Here is a 21,731-nt window from a genome sequence, read left to right as displayed (position 1 = left end):
GTTTTGCCTAGTAGATATGCTATTATTCCAAGTCCTTGGTTCAAAATGCTTTCTAATCCTTACTGCAGTCACCCACACAGCAGCTTTTATTATCCCTATTTTGCTATTTGAATATTTCTTTTTTTAATATGTAATTATACTGCAAGGGCGAGGATGAAGGTTTTTTTTGCTGTCGATGTTAGAAGTAGAGAGTCCTTTTCACCAAAGATCTGAGAGATGAGTCAGTGAAGTGGAAGGCTGTATGAAGGTTACTCCAGATTGCAGGAAGTGGAGGAGAAAAGGTTCTCCAGTACCAAGCAGGGCCAGATTGTGTGGAGGATCAGGGCTGGGGGAGGCTCGCTTTAGATGTTCAGAAGAAAGCTGGAACAGGCAAGGATACTTCATTAAAACAACTGGATGTCTTCCAGCAGAAGCTTCAAAAAGCAGCAGGCTGGCTGTTTTTTAACTGGTTCCAGAGGTCGAAATGGATATAGCAGGACTGTCAATTTCATTTCTGAGATGGAAACTCTGACAGCATGTCTGAACTGAATTTGTTTCCTAAAGCAGCATTTCTCAAACTGTGGGTCGGGACCCACTAGATGGGCCACGAGCCAATTTCAGGTGGGTTGCGTAGCACCTAGCTCAACTGCCATTAAAATTACTGAGCTGAAAATACAAGGTACAGAACTGCTGGGTGGTTCCTGGTGCGGAGAGAGCCCTGGTGCTTTGCCCTGATAGGTGGGAAGATAGGATGCTGGAAAGGGAGGAGGGTTGTGTGGTAGTTGAAGGATCCAAGTCTGCATTCTGCTTTTATTTCTGAACAGGAATTATTGAATTCTGAGCTATTCAAAATAACAGCATGAGTGTGTTGTGCAATGGAACCTTTGGCTGATCATGAAGCCTAAATTGATGGTGTCATTTCCAGGTTAATGACATTGCTTCGAGTGGGTCCCAACAGATTGTCATTTTAAAAAGTGGGTTCCGGTGCTATAAAGTTTGAGAACCATTGTGCTAGTGAATTTCAGTGGCAGATAGGCCCCAAAATGTATCTCAAACTCTCGGAATAGTTTTTTTTAAAAAATTAGGAATTTTGGGGATACAATTATGTTCAACAACAATTTCCTGCTGGCCCTGCATGGGGTCTAGTGTCTCCTGGCAAGCTAATGGCTAGATCTGCAGAAAATCTGCAGCTCCTTGTTTAATTCTACCTAAGCAGTAGGTACGCTCCCTCTCTGAAAACCGCAAATTCTTTGAACCGTAATCTCGCATCTCACGCTGCTTAGATTATTGAGCTGTAGCGCTCTTTGAAATGATAATGATCCCTCATTACAGCCCAAGGACGGGATTGGCTGAAGCCATACCCTTCTGTGTCAAGAATGACTGACTTTTTTTCCCCCTCCACGCAGAGGGAATCAGCCATACTTTGGCAGCTAATTAAAGGAGAAATCTTTACATATGTTATTCTAAGCCATTGACTGCCACTTAGAATATAATTAATCTTTTTGCAAAAGTTGTTTGCTTGTTGCCAGAATGAGTCATTGGCTTCAGCTCATTATCAAACAAGTGGAGGGCTATTGATATACACTGATTTTTCATAGGAGATTCCACAGCATTCAGGCACATGGACTGAAATACACTGTTCTTCTGTATCTCCTGGAGAGCATTCCAGAACCATTGGGTTAGCTCCTCCTTCTGAAGACTTTGGCAGGCTCCTAGATTGCACTTGCCCTCTCCAGAGGTCGAGGGCGCGTTTACTTACTTATTTCTTTACTCAGCGCGTGGTTGGTCTGTGGAACTCCTTGCCACAGGATGTGGTGCTGGCGTCTAGCCTAGACGCCTTTAAAAGGGGATTGGACGAGTTTCTGGAGGAAAAATCCATTATGGGGTACAAGCCATGATGGGTATGCGCAACCTCCTGATTTTAGGAATGGGTTAAGTCAGAATGCCAGATGTAGGGGAGGGCACCAGGATGAGGTCTCTTGTTATCTGGTGTGCTCCCTGGGGCATTTGGTGGGCCGCTGTGAGATACAGGAAGCTGGACTAGATGGGCCTATGACCTGATCCAGTGGGGCTGTTCTTATGTTCTTATGTTCTTATGAGGCTTCTCCCAGCCTCTACCTACAAGACAGGGATAGTCACAGGGTTCTTCTATAACTCTCAAAACTCCAGGATTTTTTTGTCTCCTCTGCTTTTTCTCTTCACCATTTTTCTGTCCATCGACTCCTTTGTGGGATCTTAACATGTGATCAAGGGGCTAACCAGAGCCCCGTTTGAACCAATGACAGTCTGTCCTGGAAGACTTGTAACTCCTGATGTGCCTTTTTAACACAGTATAACTTTTGCTGAGTATTATATAACTTTGACTGAACGCTCTGATGATTAATATCTTGTCGGCCATTACACAGCTCTGTATATTTCGTGATGTCAATCTTGCAACTGAACCCTTTTGTTATGTACAAAGTAAATTCAATTTTCCATTGCTTTCTGGATCTAGTGTTACCAGGTATCTGCCACCTGGGGTCAAAGATTTTGTGGCCTTCCACCCCCCCCCCCGCCACAACGAAATCAAAATTATTATAATTAACAGTATTTAACAATAATATTATTTAACAGTATTTAAGTAAATTAACAGTGTGCCCTATATTGGTTAGAGACAATTTCTACAAGCCCCTGTCCAGCACATGATCCTTCCCAGGGAGGCTCTGTTAAGTGCACGGAACATAGAACAGAGCAAGACACGTGAAAGATAGGGCTGCTTGGTTAGGAGCGCAGTGTCAGAAAGCTGAATAGGCAGAAGAACACCACAAAGTCCCTAGAAAAGACACTGTGCTGGAGTGAAGAGGAACAGTTATTCTCCATCTGCTAAACATATGAAGCACCACTTTAAAAAAGTACCCCTCTTTACCCAGTTAGCAGGGATAACTATTATGATGTAAGGAAATGAGAGCTGACTCTTATTAACACCTTTTTGGTTCCATGCTGTATCCTAACACCTCATTGGCTCTCAGAGCAATCAGTCTCATTGTTCATTATTGAGTTATAAAAATCCACTTTTTTTTCTATTAGGCAGTTGTGTTTTCTTTTTCTGGTTAATTGGCCATAACTCTTGATAGAATACAGATATTTCAACGCTGTCTGTTTCCTTGTATTCTGCATTAAATTACCTTTTCAATGAGATATAACATGGTGGTATTATTCATAGTTACCAAGGTTTTACAATTTTGGCCACTAATGTCAAGCTCAGCTTGTTGACCCCCCTGAAGCTTGGCACCCAGAACAATTAACACCCCCTCATCACCCCTTAGCTAAACCACTCTTACAATTCTTTTGTCCCTCCCTGTTCCACCCCAAGTAACATTGACACTCAATGTATGAAGTGCTCTCTGCTTTAACTTATCTAGGGCAAGGAAGTTTAGGCAATTGGATTGTTTGAATCCTTTAAACGACCTAGGCTGCAGTGTGTGTTGAATCACTATCATCATTACATCTGTTGTCAGCCCAAATCTGCTGCCTTTTCTTTTTCTTTCCTTGTGTTTTTTTTCTTTTAATTTTTTTTTGTATAAGCAAAGAACATAGATTGAAAACCAGATCTGACATGACTCAATATTCTTTCTTGTTTATAAGATAGCTGTCTTTTAAGAAACTGAGAACTTTAAATATACTGTGAGTGATCGGAGAGTGTTAACATCAGCCATAAAAGATTGGTTTCGAAAAGAAGATGGAGATGTTCATTTATCAAGCTGTCAGGAATTCATTGAGAGTTGCCAGCTGAGTTCTGAACTAGGGGGTGTCTTGTTCTCCTCTTGTTAATGCTGCCCTGTACGTCACACTGGCTATGCTTAATAGTACATATATTCTGTATACATTAGACCCTATAATGTATAAATAATTGAGGAAGGGGGCAGGAGTCTCACAAGGGGGTATGGTGTGAATCACACTGGGTGTCACCCTTGGAATGGGTCACTCCACACCTCCCGAGAATCTGTTCGGTGATTTTCTGTCTGTTCCAAGCCCAGAGTGTTCCAAGCGTTCTAGGCAACAATCATGTTTTCGTCCCTTGCCTGTGAGAACACAGAGCAACTAGGCCTGGAGCAGACTGATGATAGCTGAATGGAGGTGGTCCAAAGGTGGGCTTTTCACATTTAAAGCAATGTGATAGGGTAGAAAGTTGGGGGCAATGTGATTATGTTACTATAAGAACATAAGAACAGCCCCACTGGATCAGGCCATAGGCCCATCTAGTCCAGCTTCCTGTATCTACAGCAGCCCACCAAATGCCCCAGGGAGCACACCAGATAACAAGAGACCTGCATCCTGGTGCCCTCCCTTGCATCTGGCATTCTGACGTAGACCATTTCTAAAATCAGAAGGTTGCACATACACATCATGACTTGTAACACATAATGGATTTTTCCTCCAGAAACTTGTCCAATCCCCATTTAAAGGCATCCAGGCCAAGTGCCGTTACCACATCCTGAGGCAAGGAGTTCCACAGACCAACCACATGCTGAGTAAAGAAATATTTTCTTTTGTCTGTCCTAACCCTCCCAACACTCAATTTTAGTGGATGTCCCCTGGTTCTGGTGTTATTTGAGAGTGTAAAGAGCATCTCTCTATACACTCTGTCCATCCCCTGCATAATTTTGTATGTCTCAATCATGTCCCCCCTCAGGTGACTCTTTTCTAGGCTGAAGAGGCCCAAACGCCGTAGCCTTTCCTCATAAGGAAGGTGCCCCAGCCCAGTAATCATCCTAGTCGCTCTCTTTTGCACCTCTTCCATTTCCACTATGTCCTTTTTGAGATGTGGCAACCAGAACTGGACACAATACTCCAGGTGTGGCCTTACCATAGATTTGTACAACAGCATTATAATATTAGCTGTTTTGTTCTCAATACCCTTCCTAATGATCCCAAGCATAGAATTGGCCTTCTTCACTGCCGCCGCACATTGGGTAAACACTTTCATCGACCTGTCCATCACCACCCCAAGATCTCTCTCCTGATCTGTCACAGACAGCTCAGAACCCATTAGCCTAGATGTGAAGTTTTGATTTTTTGCCCCAATGTGCATGACTTTACGCTTACTTACATTGAAACGCATTACCATTTTGCTGCCCATTATGCCAGTTTGGAGAGATCTTCTGGAGCTCTTCACAATCACGTCTGGTCTTCACCACTCGGAAAAGTTTGTTGTCTGCAAACTTAGCCACCTCACTGCTCAGCCCTGTCTCCAGGTCATTTACGAAGAGGTTGAAAAGCACCGGTTCCAGGACAGATCCTTGGGGCACACCGCCTTTCACCTCTCTCCATTGTGAAAATTGCCCATTGACATGTCACCCTTGAACTTTGGTAATGCTGAGATTCTCCAGGTAAGCACTGCACCAGGTGGCACCCAACCCAGGATGCCTCTGAAAGAGGAAGAACAGAGTGTCTTCCTGACTTCAGTATGTGGTCCTCTATAGGGCTGTGGACTCCAGGGGCTTTACAGGAGGCTGTTTGGGAGTGGAAAAGGTGACCTTTGGGAGCCAAATTAGATTAGTGATCTATGTTTGGCTCTTTGTTTAAAAACAAAAAAATCACAGCTACATTGTGTGTGCTGGAGAAAGAAATTTACAGTACAATCCTATGCATGTTTACTCAGAAGCAAGTGCCATTGTACTCAATGGGACTTACTTCCAAGTAAGTCTGGATAGGATGTGTGCAGCCTAATGTTGGAACTGCAACTCTGGGGCAGGGCAGGTTTAACCTTTTCCATTCGTACCTTATTCCTTATGTAAATCTGTCCTCTCAGCTGTTGTTTGCTCCATTAGAAAAAATTTACAGGTACTCATACATTTCTTCTAGTTGGTTGGCAACCTTCAGTCTCGAAAGACTATGGTATAAGCCTACAGCACCGGTATTCCCAGGCGGTCTCCCATCCAAGTACTAACCAGGCCTGACCCTGCTTAGCTTCTGAGATTAGACAAGATCAAATATCTTCACAGGGATCCAGATTAGTCCACAGCAAAGGGTGAGTCTGTGTTTCCACTGTGGCATGGCTCTGATCTGGGTCCTCCCACCTTCCACTTTGGGAAACACAAATTCCAAATCCCCCCTCCTCTCACACACACACACACACACACACACACACACACACACTGTAGAATAGCTGGACAGCTAGCGGCTGTGGAGCATGGTTAGCAGCTGGGGGAGAGCAACGGCAGCCAATGAAATCAGGTGCCAAAGGAATTGCAAGTGCTGTCTAACTCTGCTTTGTGCTCAGAATTGGAGAGCAATATGATCTGGTTTGAGACATGAAAGCTATCAGAATGAAAGATATTTTGAATTTCACTAATTTCCTATTATTTTTCTTTCTACCTCTAGCAGTGGCAAGCCTGGGGTGGCGGCGAAAGCCCCAGGCGCTGCACCCATGGGCCTTGTGGGGGCGCCGCTACTGCTGCCTCTGCCTGCCCTCCAGAGGCGTTCTGGGGGCAGGCAAAGCCCCACGTGACAATTGGGACTGCTGCGGAAGCCTTCTAAGGCTTCTGACACAGTCTTAAGCAGTACTTCTGGGAAACAGGAAGTACTGCTTAAAACTGCCTTGGAAGCCTTAGAAGGCTTTTGCAGCAGTTCCAAATGCTGTGTGAGGCTCTCTACGGCTAGGTGAGTATCCCAGGGAAGAGGGATGCCGTGATGCATGGCGGTGGCATTGAGGACCTGTGCCCTGGGGCACCATAGGGACCAGGTCTGTAGCTGACATTAAGTGAACAGGGCCTTAACCAGGGCCAGCTTAGTCATTTGGGGGGGGGGGGAGCTGATGTGACTTGTTCCAGTGTCAGGGCATGACAGCGCAAGGACTTTGGAATGCCCTTCGCTCTGAGGCTGCTGCGGTCTCCTTTCGGCCTGGTGTGGACACAGACCCAGTTAATCAGCTTCTTGCTCACTACGGGTGAACAGAAATTGGATTGTCCACTTCCTTACCCTCATTTCCTGGTTTAGGAATACTGCACAATGGGGCACAGAAAGGGGTTTTGAATTTTTTTAGCACATCGTAGCAAAAGTGGCAGTGGCAGACCTGGGGCAGCTTAGTATCAGCTGGCATCTCAAGTGGCTTTAACATAATTGGAACGAGAAAGAGGGAGACACTAGTCCGTTTCCCAAGGAACCTTTTTCAAATGTTATGGAAGAAGTTTAGTAAAAGGTTTTACATGCACTCTGCTGCTTGTGGGACACTACTCGCTATAGTATACCAAAGTGCTCCAAGATCCCTCTTTTTCATTCGTGCGCCTCCTTGCGTTCAGCGATCATGTGGCAGGGGGGACAGTGCCACTGCAGTAGCAGAATTCCTTTCCAGTTTACATGCATTCAGTCCCCCATGTTCACAGTGGTATGCTTGGGCAGCTCTCTTCACATGCTTGGCAAACCTACAGTCAGAACTCCCCCCCCCCGACACAACTGTATGTTTGGGGGTTGTTCTCTGGGCTTCAGTGACCACACAGGATTGGCAATGATGCTTCTGCCCTGCATTTCCTTGAATATGTGGAGGACCAGTAGCATAATCTATGAAAAGGATTTACACCTGTTACACAGCTAGAGTAGCCAACTCTCCAAGACTGTTGTGGAATCTCCAGACATCAGCGCATCGATCTCCAGGTGACTACTGAAAACAATCCTGGAGGTTTTGACAGTGTCTCCTTGGGTTAATGACATGTTGGGGGAGAGAAAATACATTGCCAAGAATAGATTTGGTTGGTTGATAGTTTGTGCACTGTTTGATGGTTTTCATTCCCTCTGCAATCTGTGACAGGCAGCAAACCCAGTAAGCCCAAATAGCTGCTGGTGGGCTGCCATAAAATGGTTGGTGGCTTGGTGAATTTCCTCTTAGAGACGGAATTCTATAACCCTGGAAAGTGAACCTCTAATATTGGCCTTCTCCATACTTTTTGCCATCCTCGTACATCTTGCCCAGATGGTGTGCCTGGAGCACACCACTAATTGTAGGCCTGTGGCCTTGCTCCAGAATCCATTGATTGTTGGATAAAGAGCTACAATAAATAGATTGCTGTGGCACACGCTTTTGCCTTTGAGCAGAAAGCAGAGCCGGGCTTGTTGAGGGATAATGGCTGACCTGCAGCGTAGGTCACAAAGTCTTTATGGCTTTCCATGGATAGGGCAGAAGTATTCTTCACAGGAAGCAATCATTCTGAGCTGGCCTGTGGGTAGACCTTGCTTCCTTAGAAAATGAAATGGATTGGATGCAGCTTCCCTGGCTAATGGGCCTGGAACTTGCCTGTGAACCTCGGAAGCAGCGACACCAGAATGTTGGGTAAATACAAGTTCTTCTTCCAAGTTGTTAGGAGGGAGGTGACGAGGGCCCTGAGTGTTATGTGGCTGACAGAGGTGGGGAAGAGTATTCTGTTGAATTCAGGCACAGTGAATTAAATGTCCCCTTAAGTATGGTCCAGGCTTCCCCCTCTGTCTTGTCCCTTCGAGTAGGAGAAACCCTTCTCCAGGTCTGTGCTAGGAGCCAACTTGAAAATGGATCTGTTAGGTTTCCATCACATGTCTAGAATGGAACCTGAATTGAATTCATTTCAGTTCAAGCATCCACAGACAACACAGTGTGAAAGAGATGAAGAAAGCCAATTCCACTTGAATTTTTAAGCATTTGCAAGAGAAACTGGCTGAGTTAAAGATAGTATTTTTAATGTTGCACAAGGATGAACAGGTACCAATTAGGTTTATTATAGGGCAGTGGTTCTCATACTTTTAGCACCGGAACCCACTTTTTAGAATGAAAATCTGTCAGGACCTACCGGAAGTGATACCATCAAGCAGGAAAAATTTTCACCATCCTAGGCTGCAATCCTACCCACACTTACCCAGGAATTAGTCCCATTGATTATCATTGTTAAAAGCATAGATATAGTAGCCTGCTCAAAGTACAGATCTTTAACATTTCCCAAATACAGTCACATACCATGGCAACATCAAGTCTAATATTGTCGGGGCTCCTCCCAGATGCCCTGACCCCCAGCTTACCTGGGAGCAGGCACCCCCTGCCCAGGGTGAGGAGGCTTCACTGCCCCCAAAGGGGGCAAAGCGAGTTGGCTCACCTCAACCAGCCAGAGGGGGCTGGCAGGGCAAACAAGGAACACAGAAGGAAACAAGCCAGGAACAGAAAAGGCCTTTTCTGCCCCACCTGGAGGAAGGGGAGGGGCCAAAAAGGGGACGGGCTTGCTCCTTAAAACAGGGAGGCCAGGGATGAGAGGCAGTCAGTGTGAAGCAGGGAGCTGTGAGGTCAACAGCTCCTGCTCCTAAGCCAGGTTTGGCAGCTCTGCTAGGGAGGAGGATAAGGGTGCTGGAACCCCCTCTCCCTCCAGCCAATCTGAGGCCTCCCTGGGGAGGAACAAGCCTGTCCCAGGCCCCTCCAGGGGAAGGCCCCTACAAATATATTAAAAATAAAATATTGAATGAATGGGGACCCACCTGAAATTGGCTTGCGACCCACATAGTGGGTACTGACCCACAGTTTGAGAAACACTCTGATAGGGAAACTCCAATTTTAACAGAGACACCTGGTCAGCAACTAATTTTTCACAAGGACAGTATTTTAAAAGGAGTAAAGTCTGAACTTAGCTCACCCCACTGACATTCCCACCTGAACCATGTCACTGGAAATGGCTCCATGTGAATGTGTCTATACCTTGTGATCCTCGGTCTCTGGGCTCCTCCCTGTTGAGGATGAGTGGGTGGTGACAAGGGGAAAGCCTTTTTTTTTGTGGGGTGACGCAGATCAGGAGGCTTGGGAGAGGTATGGGGAAATATTTTCCCTTACCTCCCCATAAGCCTCTCGCTCGCCAATATTTGGACTCGCCAAAAGTCCAGCAGGGATGGGGTAATAGCGCATCAACACACCCACCACCTGGGGCATTGCCCCGCCCACTACATGGGAGGAGGTCCATCATGGGGGCGACCCACTGGCTTCCTGCACTGGGTGGCTCAAAACCTATACACCTGTGTAGTGGTGACACCACTACATAGCTGAGTGGTAAATTGCCCCTCCACTGACTCACTGTTGTTCGTTGGCGCTCTTCTGGTTTGTGGTGGGCCTCTGTAGCCTCTCCACTGGCCCTTCAGCGGTGTAAAACCGTGTGTTGCTGGAGTGGTTTTTATGACTGCCACAAGGCAGGCTGCAACACTGGTTCTAGCAACGAAGAAGCCCATTCAATTGAACTATGATAAGTGGCCCCAGCCCACTCATCATTTTGGTCGCTCTTTTTTGCACCGTTTGCATTCCCACTTCCGCCATTTTCCATTTCTGCATTTCCAGAGATGCTTCCTCGATGTTCTGAGTTTCTGTATCTCTTCCCAACCAATTTTGTTACTCTATGAAAAAACATGTCAAAATGTGGGTGCCCCCTCTTACATTTATTATATGCTTAATTCACTTTACCCAAAACAGCTTTTCCACCTGTTACAAAATCCTTGTTGAGGATATTTCCACTCTGGTACCCGCTAATGAGTCCTTGGGTCACATGCAAAACATTTTATGTTCAGTGGTGGAATTCTTCCCTGCCTTGAAAATGCCTGAGCACTGAGAATATGGCTTCATAAAACCTTGAGGAACTACCTAAGGCATCATTAGGAAATTGATTGGAAATGAATTGGAAAGCACTGGAGTGTGGAGAATTGAGATTGAGTTTGAAAGAATAAACTGATGGCTCTCCTGTACTCTGCATTGTATGTAGATGTGTACTGTATAATGGGCAGCAGGTTGCTGGCATCCTTCAGTCTCGGAACACCATGGTGTCACGCTCTGAATGGTGGTTCTGAAACAGAGTGTCCTCTCCAGTGCGCGAAGCCTGGGTAAAGTAGGTATGGAGGATAGGCTGTTACCCATGCAGCAAATCCCCCCTCTCCACATCGCTGAAATGGTCCAATGGAAAGGCAGAGGCCAATACAGTTGGTTCCAGCGACGTTGCAGGAGTTGCCAGAACATGACTGTTTTCAGCCATGAACTGCCTCAGGGACTCCGGCTCCTGATTTTGGCTCGAGGTTGACTCCTGAAGCCTTTTCCATAACTGGATGTAGCCACAAGGCAGTGGAGGTTTGGGACCAGAGTTTTCCTTCTCTCAGATGAGCTGTCTTCCCAGGCTGACGAGTCCCATCTACCCAGTGGCTGTTTAGTCGCCTCTTACGACAAGTACAGCCAAACTGAGGGCCTATTCTTATCCCCAGCCCCCACGGGAAAGCAAGTATACACATCCTATTGCAAGCAGATACATTGTAGTAACTGGAATGTAATTTAGCTTAATTTTTTGTGCTTAAAGTTTGTTTCTGCTTCACAGGGTTGAGGGGGGAGTTGAAAACATACTGTAGTGCCTCGGTAACTCAATAGAGATATGCAGGGGTTGCTCTGTTAATTGATTCCCTGCTGTTATGTGTCCAATTTATTGAGGAACAATGCATAAAAATTCCCCATACTTACGAGGATCCTTGGACGAGAGCCCAGAGTTTCGGTGGATTTTCAAAATTACTGTGCTGCTCCAATTTGCTACTTACAACTGTTCTTCCATCACCACAAAGATCTGTCTCTCGCTGAGCAGACTCGCAGTCCTCATGTTGCTGCAGTTGTATTGTGAGCTGCACACTGTTTTCTATTGTGCATCTTCAATAAAAAATGATAGTTTACCATAATTTACACTTATGTCTCTATATGAACATAATAAGAGCCCTGCCGGATCAGGCCAAGGGCCCATCTAGACCAACTTCCACACCTGGAGTATTGTGTCCAGTTCTGGTCGCCACATCTCAAAAAAGACATAATGGAAATGGAAAAGGTGCAAAAGAGAGAAACTAACATGATTACGGGGCTGGGGCACCTTCCTTACGAGGAAAGGCTAAGGCGTTTGGGCCTCTTCAGCCTAGAAAAGAGACGCCTGAGGGAGGACATGATTGAGACATACAAAATTATGCAGGGGATGGACAGAGTGGATAGAGAGATGCTCTTTACACTCTCGCATAACACCAGAACCAGGAGACATCCACTAAAATTGAGTGTTGGGAGAGTTAGAACAGACAAGAAAAAATATTTCTTTACTCAGCGTGTGGTTGGTCTGTGGAACTCCTTGCCACAGGATGTGGTGACGGCATCTGGCCTGGACGCCTTTAAAAGGGGATTGGACAAGTTTCTGGAGGAAAAATCCATTACGGGGTACAAGCCATGATGTGTATGTGCAACCTCCTGATTTTAGAAATGGGCTATGTCAGATGCAAGGGAGGGCACCAGGATGAGGTCTCTTGTTATCTGGTGTGCTCCCTGGGGCATTTGGTGGGCCGCTGAGAGACACAGGAAGCTGGACTAGATGGGCCTATGGCCTGATCCAGTGGGGCTGTTCTTATGTTCTTAACTACAATTCCCAGGAAGCCTTGCAGGTCTCTTGTTATCTGGTGTGCTCCCTGGGGCATTTGGTGGGCTGCTGTGAGATACAGGAAGCTGGACTAGATGGGCCTATGGCCTGATCCAGTGGGGCTGTTCTTATGTTCTTATCTCATAGTGGCCACCAGAGGCATCAGAGAGCACCAAGACAACAGATACCTGTATACTGTGGCCCCTCCCTTGCATCTGGCATTCAGAGTTAGGCTACCTCTAAAATCAAGAGGTAACGTAGTCATCATAGCTTATAACTAGGGTCAGTCTAAAATGGTAAAAAATGAAATAAAACACATATACTCGTATACTACCTATATGACAGTGGTTACACCTGATAAAACTGCTTTAAAATTTATTAAAATGTTTGGGATTAAAACACACTGCTTTCACCCATTTATATTTTTGGATAACACCAACATCATCAAAAAATAAAACCACTTTAGACCATCTCTACTTATAACATATGATGGCCTATGAGCCATCATGTTTTAGTGTTTAATGTTAAAATTAATGTTTTAATGCTCAGTACTGATATTTTTTTAAAACTTATTGTCATAATACATTGTACTTTTATTATGGAGCTTTGTAAGCTGCTTTGGGCATTTGCTTTGGCATGGGAAAGGGCAGAATATAAATTTTTAAAATAAAAAAATAAAATAAAATGAGCAGCCTGGGCCTAGCGTAAGAAACTTCAGTTGTTCCATATTCAGCCACCAACTTTAAGAGCAACCTGGGAAGCTGTCTTAAGTGCATCACATTTGAACCTCCTCTGGTACCCAAGAGCATGTTGAGGCATCTTTGGGGGCTGGCCCTCAACCTTGGAATGTTCTTATTTTAGGGAGGTTCTCCAAAGTCTGAACCTGTGCATCTTTGTAAATGTACATAACAACATGTTGAGTCAAAATAGCTTTTGGTTGCCAGAGACAGAGAAGGTTAGGGTAGAAAGATTCATGTGCTATTTCCCTCCCCAAGTTCTTGAAGTGTCACAGCCTGCCTGTACTTGTATACATAGACTGGTATGTACTAAATATCGAAATATAAATGGTGTGGGTGGATGTACTCTTCCCGCACACACACACACACACACACACACACACACACACTAGTTTACAGAAAGGGTAATGGCTTGACTCTGAGGCAAAACCCATTCTCTGAGTCTCCTTGCTCCAGTGGACCACAACTGAGACGTATAGGCAAGAAGCCACAGTAGGCTGAAGATACAAAACTGCCTTACAGGAAATAGACTCTTGATCCATCTAGCCCAAGCCTGTCTATTTTCGTAGGCCACAGTGGTCCACGGTCTCAGGCAGAAAGCTCTTGCCGCCCTACAAACTAAGATCTTTCTAACTGGTGTGGTAGATATTTGAACCTGGAGCCTTCTTCAGCATACAAGACGTGGGCTCCAGCTTTTCTCTGCATTACAACTATTGTGTACTTATTAACTGTGATAAAACATGGAGTGTAACCTCTTTTTTTATTGCAGTTTTACTTTTTTGGCTAGACAAGGCATATTAATTTAACCTTCTTTCTCATTCTCCGACAGACTGTATGTAGATGGTCCCTTTGGGAGCCCCTTTGAAGAATCTTTCAATTATGAAATTAGCCTGTGCGTGGCCGGAGGCATCGGAGTAACGCCATTCGCATCAATCCTCAACACCTTGCTGTATGAAAGCCTCATGATTTTAAAGCCTTTTTTTCCTCCCACCTCCCCCCAAAATTACTTGAATGAATTATCCTACCAAATATGCCCTCTGGGAATGGCAAAAAAACCCCGATTTGCAAAATCAAACTTTTAAAAAATGGAGCATGAAGGCGCCATAATCATTCAAAAGGTTGCAGATCCTCGGATAGCAGGATCTCTGCAATCAAGACATGTCCCTGCCCCAATCTGCTTACAGTCTAAATTCCAGCAGTGTTGGGGAGAAGGGGTGGGAAGGAACAGAGGTAGTGAAGTAGAGAGATATAGTAGTAGTTGGCAACCTTCAGTCTCGAGAGACTATGGTAACGCGCTCTGAATGGTGGTTCTGGCACAGTGTCTAGTGTGGCTGAAAAGGCCAATTAGAGAGATAACGATAGAGAAAGGGGAACATGGGATGCACACACACAAGTAATGCTGTGACCATTGGTGGTCTGTACTCTTCCATTGAGAACAAAGAGGCATGAAGAGCCCCAACCCCTTCATCTCCATGATGGGAACAGCCCCAGTCTTCTCTTTCTTAGTATGACACTAACTTGTGAATGAACCCTGGGAACAAGCACTTAAAGAACCGAAGCTAATTTTGTCCAGGTTGGGGCATTCTGTGATAGACCTGGACTCAGTTGTGTTTGGTTTCTTGAGTGCAGGGAAGGGTGTTACAAGTACCACCAGAATATCTCTCCTACTTCCTCTTATATTTGTTTCTCATAGGGCCCCTATAGAGCTTACATCTCAAGCACATTCTGATGATTTTACCACGCACCTGGACCCTTAGCTAGCTATAAAACTGAGAAGTCTTGGTGTCCTCTTGGTTTCTGCTCTGTCTTTTTCAGTGATCTTTGTCACCAGTAATATATAATATAATAATATACAGTATTTATATACCGCCTTTCTTGGTCTTTATTCAAGACTTTATTCAAGGCGGTTTACACAGGCAGGCTGATTAAATCCACGCAGGGATTTTTACAAATTGAAAGAAGGTTCTCTCTTTCAAGAACCACCACATTCAAGATGTTACACTCCGATCTGGTTTAACATTCTGGCCTCCATCCTCCCACGCTCCGAGCAGATGGAACAGCTCAGCTGCAGCTTGCCGGCTGCTTCAAGGTCGCACGGTGCCGGTGGCCTCGAATTGGCGACCTTGTGGATGTTAATCTTCAGGCAAATGGCGGCTCTACCCTCTAGACCAGACCTCCTGCCCTCCTGTAGGTGCTCATACGGCACTGCAGTGGGTAGTCACAACTTCCTGGAATCTGGGCAAGTCACATCTCTTTTGTCTGTTCCTGGAGAAACATAAGAAGAGCTCTGCTGGATCAGACCAAGGGCAGATCTAGTCCAGCTTCCTGATTCTCACAGTGGTGCACAAGATGCCTCAGGGAGTACTCGAGTCAACAAGATAACTATATCCTGTTGCCACTCCCTTCAATCTGGCATTCAGTGATAGGCTATCTGTAAAGCCAAGAGGCTTCATATAATCATCATGGCTTATAAAGTATGATGCACTTTTTCCTCCATAAATCTGTCAAATCCCCTTTCATCTAGGTCAGGTGCCACCCCCACATCCAGGTGCCATAACCGCAAGGGGTTCCACAGATTAATTACACACTGGGGAAAGAAACATTTTCTTTTATCTATTCGAACTCTCCCACCAGTCAATTTTACCAGATGTCCTCTGGTTCTGGTGCTGTGCAAGAGGGAGAGAAACTCTCCCTCTATCTACTCCCTCTATCTACTCCATCCATCCCATGCATATTTTTATATGTCTCAGTTAGGTTCCCCCCCCCCCGGCACCTTCTTTTGAAAGAAGTGAACAAGGTCACTTTTAAGAAGCAGGGTGATCTGTACTGTGTTGTTCATCACAGTCAAAACTGTCAACTTTAAAAGGCAAACTGTAAAGGACATGGTGAATCAGTCCTTGATTTCTAAATGGTAATTCTGTATTTCCTCCCTCTGAACATGGCCATGATATAAAGTGATGACTGGGAATGCTACAAACTCCGGAGACTCTACTTCATTTGGGTGTGTAGAGAAATCCAGTCCTTCTGCTGGTTTGCTGATCTGCTCTGCAAATTGCATAACAAGGTAAGAGAAAAATTTCACTGGGCATAGTTCTGAGGGAACCTTTCATGCTTTCTTTTAACAGTGCTGAACTCCAGTAACCACAGTACTGTGTCATTCTGCTCCAATACCTCTTGAAATACTCTGATGAGCCTGTTCTTGGAGTTAAGTGAGATCTGGGAAATGGTCATATTGTCTAATTAAAGCTTTATGAATATGGGAGTGTGTGTGAGAGAGAGAGAGGGGGGAGAGGGAGGGAAGGAGGGAGGGGGAACATACTCAGGGTATTAACCCTGAATATACATGTAGGAATATATGTGGCCAGTATAAAATGTGCAGAATGCAAATATTACATTCTGTAACAAGGGGGTTTTTGTTCAGTGATAGAGACACTAGGTAAACTAGGTCGTGAGCTGAGTTGCAGAGCTCCCCCAGTTCACCAGGTCAAACCTGAATGTTGAGTGTTAGCCTCTGTGATCTCAACATGCATTGGACTATTTCAGTGATCTTATGTGAGGTGTATCTCTTAAGGCAGTAGTTTTCAACCTTTTTCGTCTCATGGCACACTGATAAGGTACTAAAATTGTCAAGGCACACCATCAGTTTTTTTACATTTGACAAGGCACAACATGCTGTTGGTGGGGGCTCACATCCCCCAATGGCCCTACTAATAAATGACCCTCCCCAAAACTCCCACAGCACGCCCGCAGACCATTCACGGCACACCAGTGTGCCACGGTGCAGTGGCTGAAAATGGCTGTCTTAAGGAGAGCCCTGATAAAGCTTTCTGTATCTCACAGTGGCCTACCAGATGCCTCAGGGAACACACAAGACCACAAGAGACTTGCATCCTGGTGCCCTCCCTTGCATCTGGCATTCTGAGATAACCAGCTTCTAAAACCAGGAGCTTGCACATACTCATCCCAGCTTGTAACCTGTGATAGACTTTTCCTCCACAAATCTGTTGAACACCCTTTTCAAAGCACCAAGGCGTCTCAACATTAAATAGTAGTCAGGCATGAAGTAGACTCTGGGCCCAATCCTATCCAAGTTTCCGGTGCTGATGCAGCCTCAATGCATCCCCGAGGTAAGAGAACAAATGTTCCCACACCTTGAGGAGGCCTCCATGACTGTCCCCCCACAGTAGAATGCAGCGCCCAACCCATTGGCACAGCTGCATCAGTTCTGGAAAGCTGGAGAGGATATGGCCTGGTGATGCTTCTGCAATTTATCATATTTTCCCTCAGGTTTTTTGATCTAGACTGCTTTTTCCTGGTGTTGAAGTGATGCTGATGGTTTGGTTATCTGTCATTCCTTTGGCCTAGATTTCCAGAATGACTACAGGCAACGATAAAGGCGGTTGGTAAAGACTGCCAGTCCTCTGTTGCCACATCTTTTCATTTTCCCATTCACGCTTCTGACTTTTTTTCTTTCATGTAAGCGACGCACACAAACAGTGGTGCACACTGAAGTGCAAGACTGTGTTTAGCATGCAGCCTTGCGCACATGCAGCTCAAAAATCCAAAAATTCTTAAATGGCAAAGCAGCCAGTGTGTGACTTATGCTCTGCACATAGAAAGATCCATGTTCAATCCATGGCATCTTCAGTCAGACAATGAGAAAATGTGCTCATTGGAGTAATTGTTATTTTTAATGCACTGGTTTTTTTTTCAGTTCTGGCAAGAAAACCGACCAGACTTTGTAAACATCCAGCTCTACCTCAGTCAGACGAATGGAGTGCAGGTATGTGGCGAAATGTAATTTGCAGATTCTGAGAGGCTGCAATTGGCTTTGGGAGACAGTTGAAGACTCCTCCAGTCGTAAAAGAGAGGAAGGGGAACCTGGCACAGGGCTGCATTTATGTTGTCTGGACCACTAGAGCAGGGGTGCCCAAACCCTGGCCCTGGGGCCACATGCGGCCCTCGATGCCTCTCAGTGTGGCCCTCAGGGAGCCCCCAGTCTCCAATGAGCCTCTGGCCCTCCAGAGATTTGTTGCAGCCCGCACTGGCCCGACACAACTGCTCTCAGTGTGAAGGCAACTGTTTGACCTCTTTGTGTGAGCTGTGGGATGAGGGCTTCCTCCACTGCTTGCTGTTTCATGTCTGTGATGCAGTAGTGGCAGCAAAGGAAAGGCCAGCCTTGCTTTGTGCAAGGCCTTTTATAGGCCTTGAGCTATTGCAAGACCTTCATTCGTTCATATAAGTTCATCTTTAATATATTCATTTGTGTAAACTTATGTAAATTTATTCAAATTTTAAATGTAAATTAATTCTTTCTTTCCCCGGCCCCCGACGCAGTGTCAGAGAGATGATGTGGCCCTCCTGCCAAAAACTTTGGACACCCCTGCACTAGAGCATTGTAGAAAATCCATAGCTGCTGAGGAGCCAGAGAAACTTTATCACTCAATCCATTGAGTGAGGAGATCCTGGGAATTCTTTCCTGGTTGCTTAGTGGAAACCTTGAGTATTCTGGGAAGGAATTGCAAGTATCCACACCTTGGAAGCTGGTGAAAGACCTTCGCACAAGCTCATCCTATAATCTCTAGCCCTCTGCTTCTGGACAGTGGGATTGGCACTCCCTAAGGATAGACTGGTCTATACTCTGGGCTCACCACCCATGTGTCCATGAGAGCCGGGATAGTGTAGTGGTTTGGGAGTTGTACCTAGATCTGGAAGATCCTGGTTTAAATCCCCACTTAGTCATAAAGGTTCCTAGATGACCTTGGGCCAATTACTCTCTCTCCGCCTCACTTACCTCACAGTTTTACTGTGAGGACAAAAGGACAGGAGGAACTATGGAGGAAGGGTGGTATAAAAAAGGTGAAAAATAAATAAAAATCTTAATGGCACTGAACAGAAAGCTGTGGGATTTGACCTATTCCAGAATCACTTTCCCCTTGTCTGGAACTCCATGACTTCAGTCAGGATCCAAGCTGGGGTCATATTCCAGAATACTGATTTACACTCAAATCCTGCTGTACCAGCATAGATCACACAGGCCAACACACATTTTGCTTCCTTAAACATTACACCAATTCCTGGGTATATCTGGGGTGCTGATTCAAAAAATGGCATCCATTTTGCCCTATCCCGCCTAGATTTGGAGACATGGCATAGCCTCTTTAGTGAATGGTTCACAGAGCTTCCTCATGAGGAAGCCTACACCATGGCTTCCTCATGAGGAAGCTGCTTGAACCATTCACTAATGAGGCTATTCTATATCTCCAAAACTAGACATGATAGGGCAAAACGGATGCCATTTTTGGAATCAGCACCCCAAATTCATTTCAAACCACCATAAAGTTTGGGAAAAACTTTTCTTACAATTAACCAGGCCTACAAAATTGAGGGTAACCGATCAAACTGCCCATAAGGAATTTGGTGCATATGTATAAGACTGATTTGCAAGGAGGCAGAGATTTATGTAATGCAGTCTGCAAGGCACAGCAAAGGGAATGTCTTGTCTCTTGCAGAAAATAATTGGAGAGAAATACCAAGCACTGAACTGTCGGCTTTTCATTGGGCGACCTCGCTGGAAACTTCTGTTTAATGAAATAGCCAAGTGTAACAGACAGTAAGTAAGATTCCCACCCTGGCGTGTACAGCAGCAGCTTGAGGGGTAGGAACTGGGCAAGTTTAATAAACTGCATCTGTATGGAAATGACTTTGGGCTTCATGCTATCTTTTCATGCCAAAGCACCGGATGGTTGGTGTCATCAAATCTGTTGGATCTGAGAAATGGAACTTTAACCAAAGAACTGTCAGCTTCCACCATCGGAACAGTTCATTTTCTAGGCAACTGAGCAACTAGTGGGATTTTTTTTTTAAAAGGGTTTTGCATATTTTCATAATGGGCTAGAGATGTTGTGTTAAATCCAGCCCACCCAAGGTTTTGTTGGTAACATATGTTAATTTTGTGTTTAAAACTGCCTTCTCCTGAATCAGAGTTTTTTTTAATGATGGAAGCAAATGACTTAATTAAGATGGAAGGATGTACTGAATCCATGAACTAATGATACAGGGGGGGAATCCAGTGGGAAGTTCTGCATAAATAAGCCTGTTAAAATGAATGAGGACTGCACAAAAGCATGGCAGTAGCTCCCAGTCATTTTCCTGGAATCTATACTAGACGTTTTTCCCCCAGGAATATGTCCTTCTTAAAAAATGAGCACTATCATTCTTTGTGATTCACACTGTGTTTTTGCATTGTAAAAATGCTAAGAATTCTGGAAATCGGCAGATTCCCATCACCAAACATCAACTCCTAACAAGCACTTGGTTCAGTGCATTGATACAGCTGACCTGAGGATTTAGCATATCAGGCCCAGGAAGAGCCCTGAAATGTCCCCTCCCAGTCTAAGAGACCTTCTTATCCCTCTCATTCTCTTCAAAAATCTTTCATTTCCCCCACCACCACCACCCTGCAGACCTCCAGTATCCAGGTATCTATGACGCTGCAGTTGACCTCAATCTTATAAATCACCTCCAGTGATGTATGCCAGTTTGTTTACACCCGCGCAAATACACACACAAACCAACCGACTTCTCCAGTCATTATCATTCATATATAAACACCAGCAAGATACAAAGAAACATGAGCAAGACCCAGGTCCCATCCCTGAAGAGGGTACTGTCTAAATTTGGGAAACGGGCCAGGCAGCAGAGGAAGGAAGGAAAGACAAGAGGAGCAATAAGGTAACTGAGGCAGGGCCCAATCCTATCCAACCTTCCAGCGCTGATGCAGCCATGTCAACAGGGTGTGCGCTGCATCTTGTGGTGGTGGGCAGTCCAGAGGCCTCCTCAAGGTAAGGAGGTAACATTGACAACAAGGTAACTTTCATTCCCTTACCTTGGGAGGCTGCATTTGACCTGAATCAGTGGTGGAAAGTTGGATAGCATTGGGCTCGCAGCATGTTTGTGAGTGCAGCTACATGTACTTCGCTAGAATCTCTCAGACAGCAAGGTTGAAAAACCCCTCTGTTTGATTGACATAGTTGTTTTTGGGCCCCCCAGCAGAAGCTCCTGGACTGGACGGGCCAATGACCTGATTCCATATGAGATATGGAATACATTCATACGTACGTTAATACATTCATTTATGTGCCTCAGAAGACAATGGAAATTGTTTTAAGTCCAAAGATTGTGGCTCAACTCCTTTTATAAGGGAATATTTGTTAGGTACCAAATCTTTCAGTGTCTTGTCACAGAGCAAACAACTCAGCAACATAGGGGGCCCTGCAGTCCCCTTAGGTCTGTCACAGAGCAAACACAACGGAGAGCCTTGTGGCAAGGCAAAGAAATTCAGTGTGATGTGAGCTTTCCTAGGCAAGAGTCTGTTTTCATCAGAAGCTGTGTTGTTTCAGCCCAGCTTCATGTTATCATTCTGGTGCTTGAACTATCGCTGAGCAAAAGTGCGCCATCTGCTGATAGCAAAGTGCACTCGCACTTCAAACTTGTGTTTTCCTTGTGCAGTCCTGTCACTAAGACTTTCATTTAATCTGGTGGTCTTCAAACTTTTTCGTGCCGTGACCCAAATAAATATGAAAGTGGGGACCCGCTATTGATCCTGCCCCCTCCCAGGACC

The 21,731-nt window shown here is 45.2% G+C and overlaps 1 protein-coding gene across 1 annotated transcript in view; it reads left to right on the top strand.

Annotated features, from left to right (window-relative positions):
* The window catches only part of NOX4 (NADPH oxidase 4), a 93,683-nt gene that overhangs the window by 67,742 nt on the left and 4,210 nt on the right, over positions 1-21,731 (top strand). Inside the window, exons 12-15 of the mRNA XM_066619907.1 lie at positions 13,938-14,057; positions 16,064-16,172; positions 17,823-17,891; positions 19,621-19,721. Of these exons, the coding sequence (XP_066476004.1) occupies positions 13,938-14,057; positions 16,064-16,172; positions 17,823-17,891; positions 19,621-19,721 (399 nt within the window). The remainder of the gene's footprint in view (positions 1-13,937; positions 14,058-16,063; positions 16,173-17,822; positions 17,892-19,620; positions 19,722-21,731) is intronic.

Source organism: Tiliqua scincoides, chromosome 3 (genome assembly GCF_035046505.1).
Source record: "Tiliqua scincoides isolate rTilSci1 chromosome 3, rTilSci1.hap2, whole genome shotgun sequence".
In the NCBI taxonomy this organism is placed as follows: domain Eukaryota; kingdom Metazoa; phylum Chordata; class Lepidosauria; order Squamata; family Scincidae; genus Tiliqua; species Tiliqua scincoides.
This window is presented reverse-complemented; position numbering and strand designations above follow the sequence as displayed.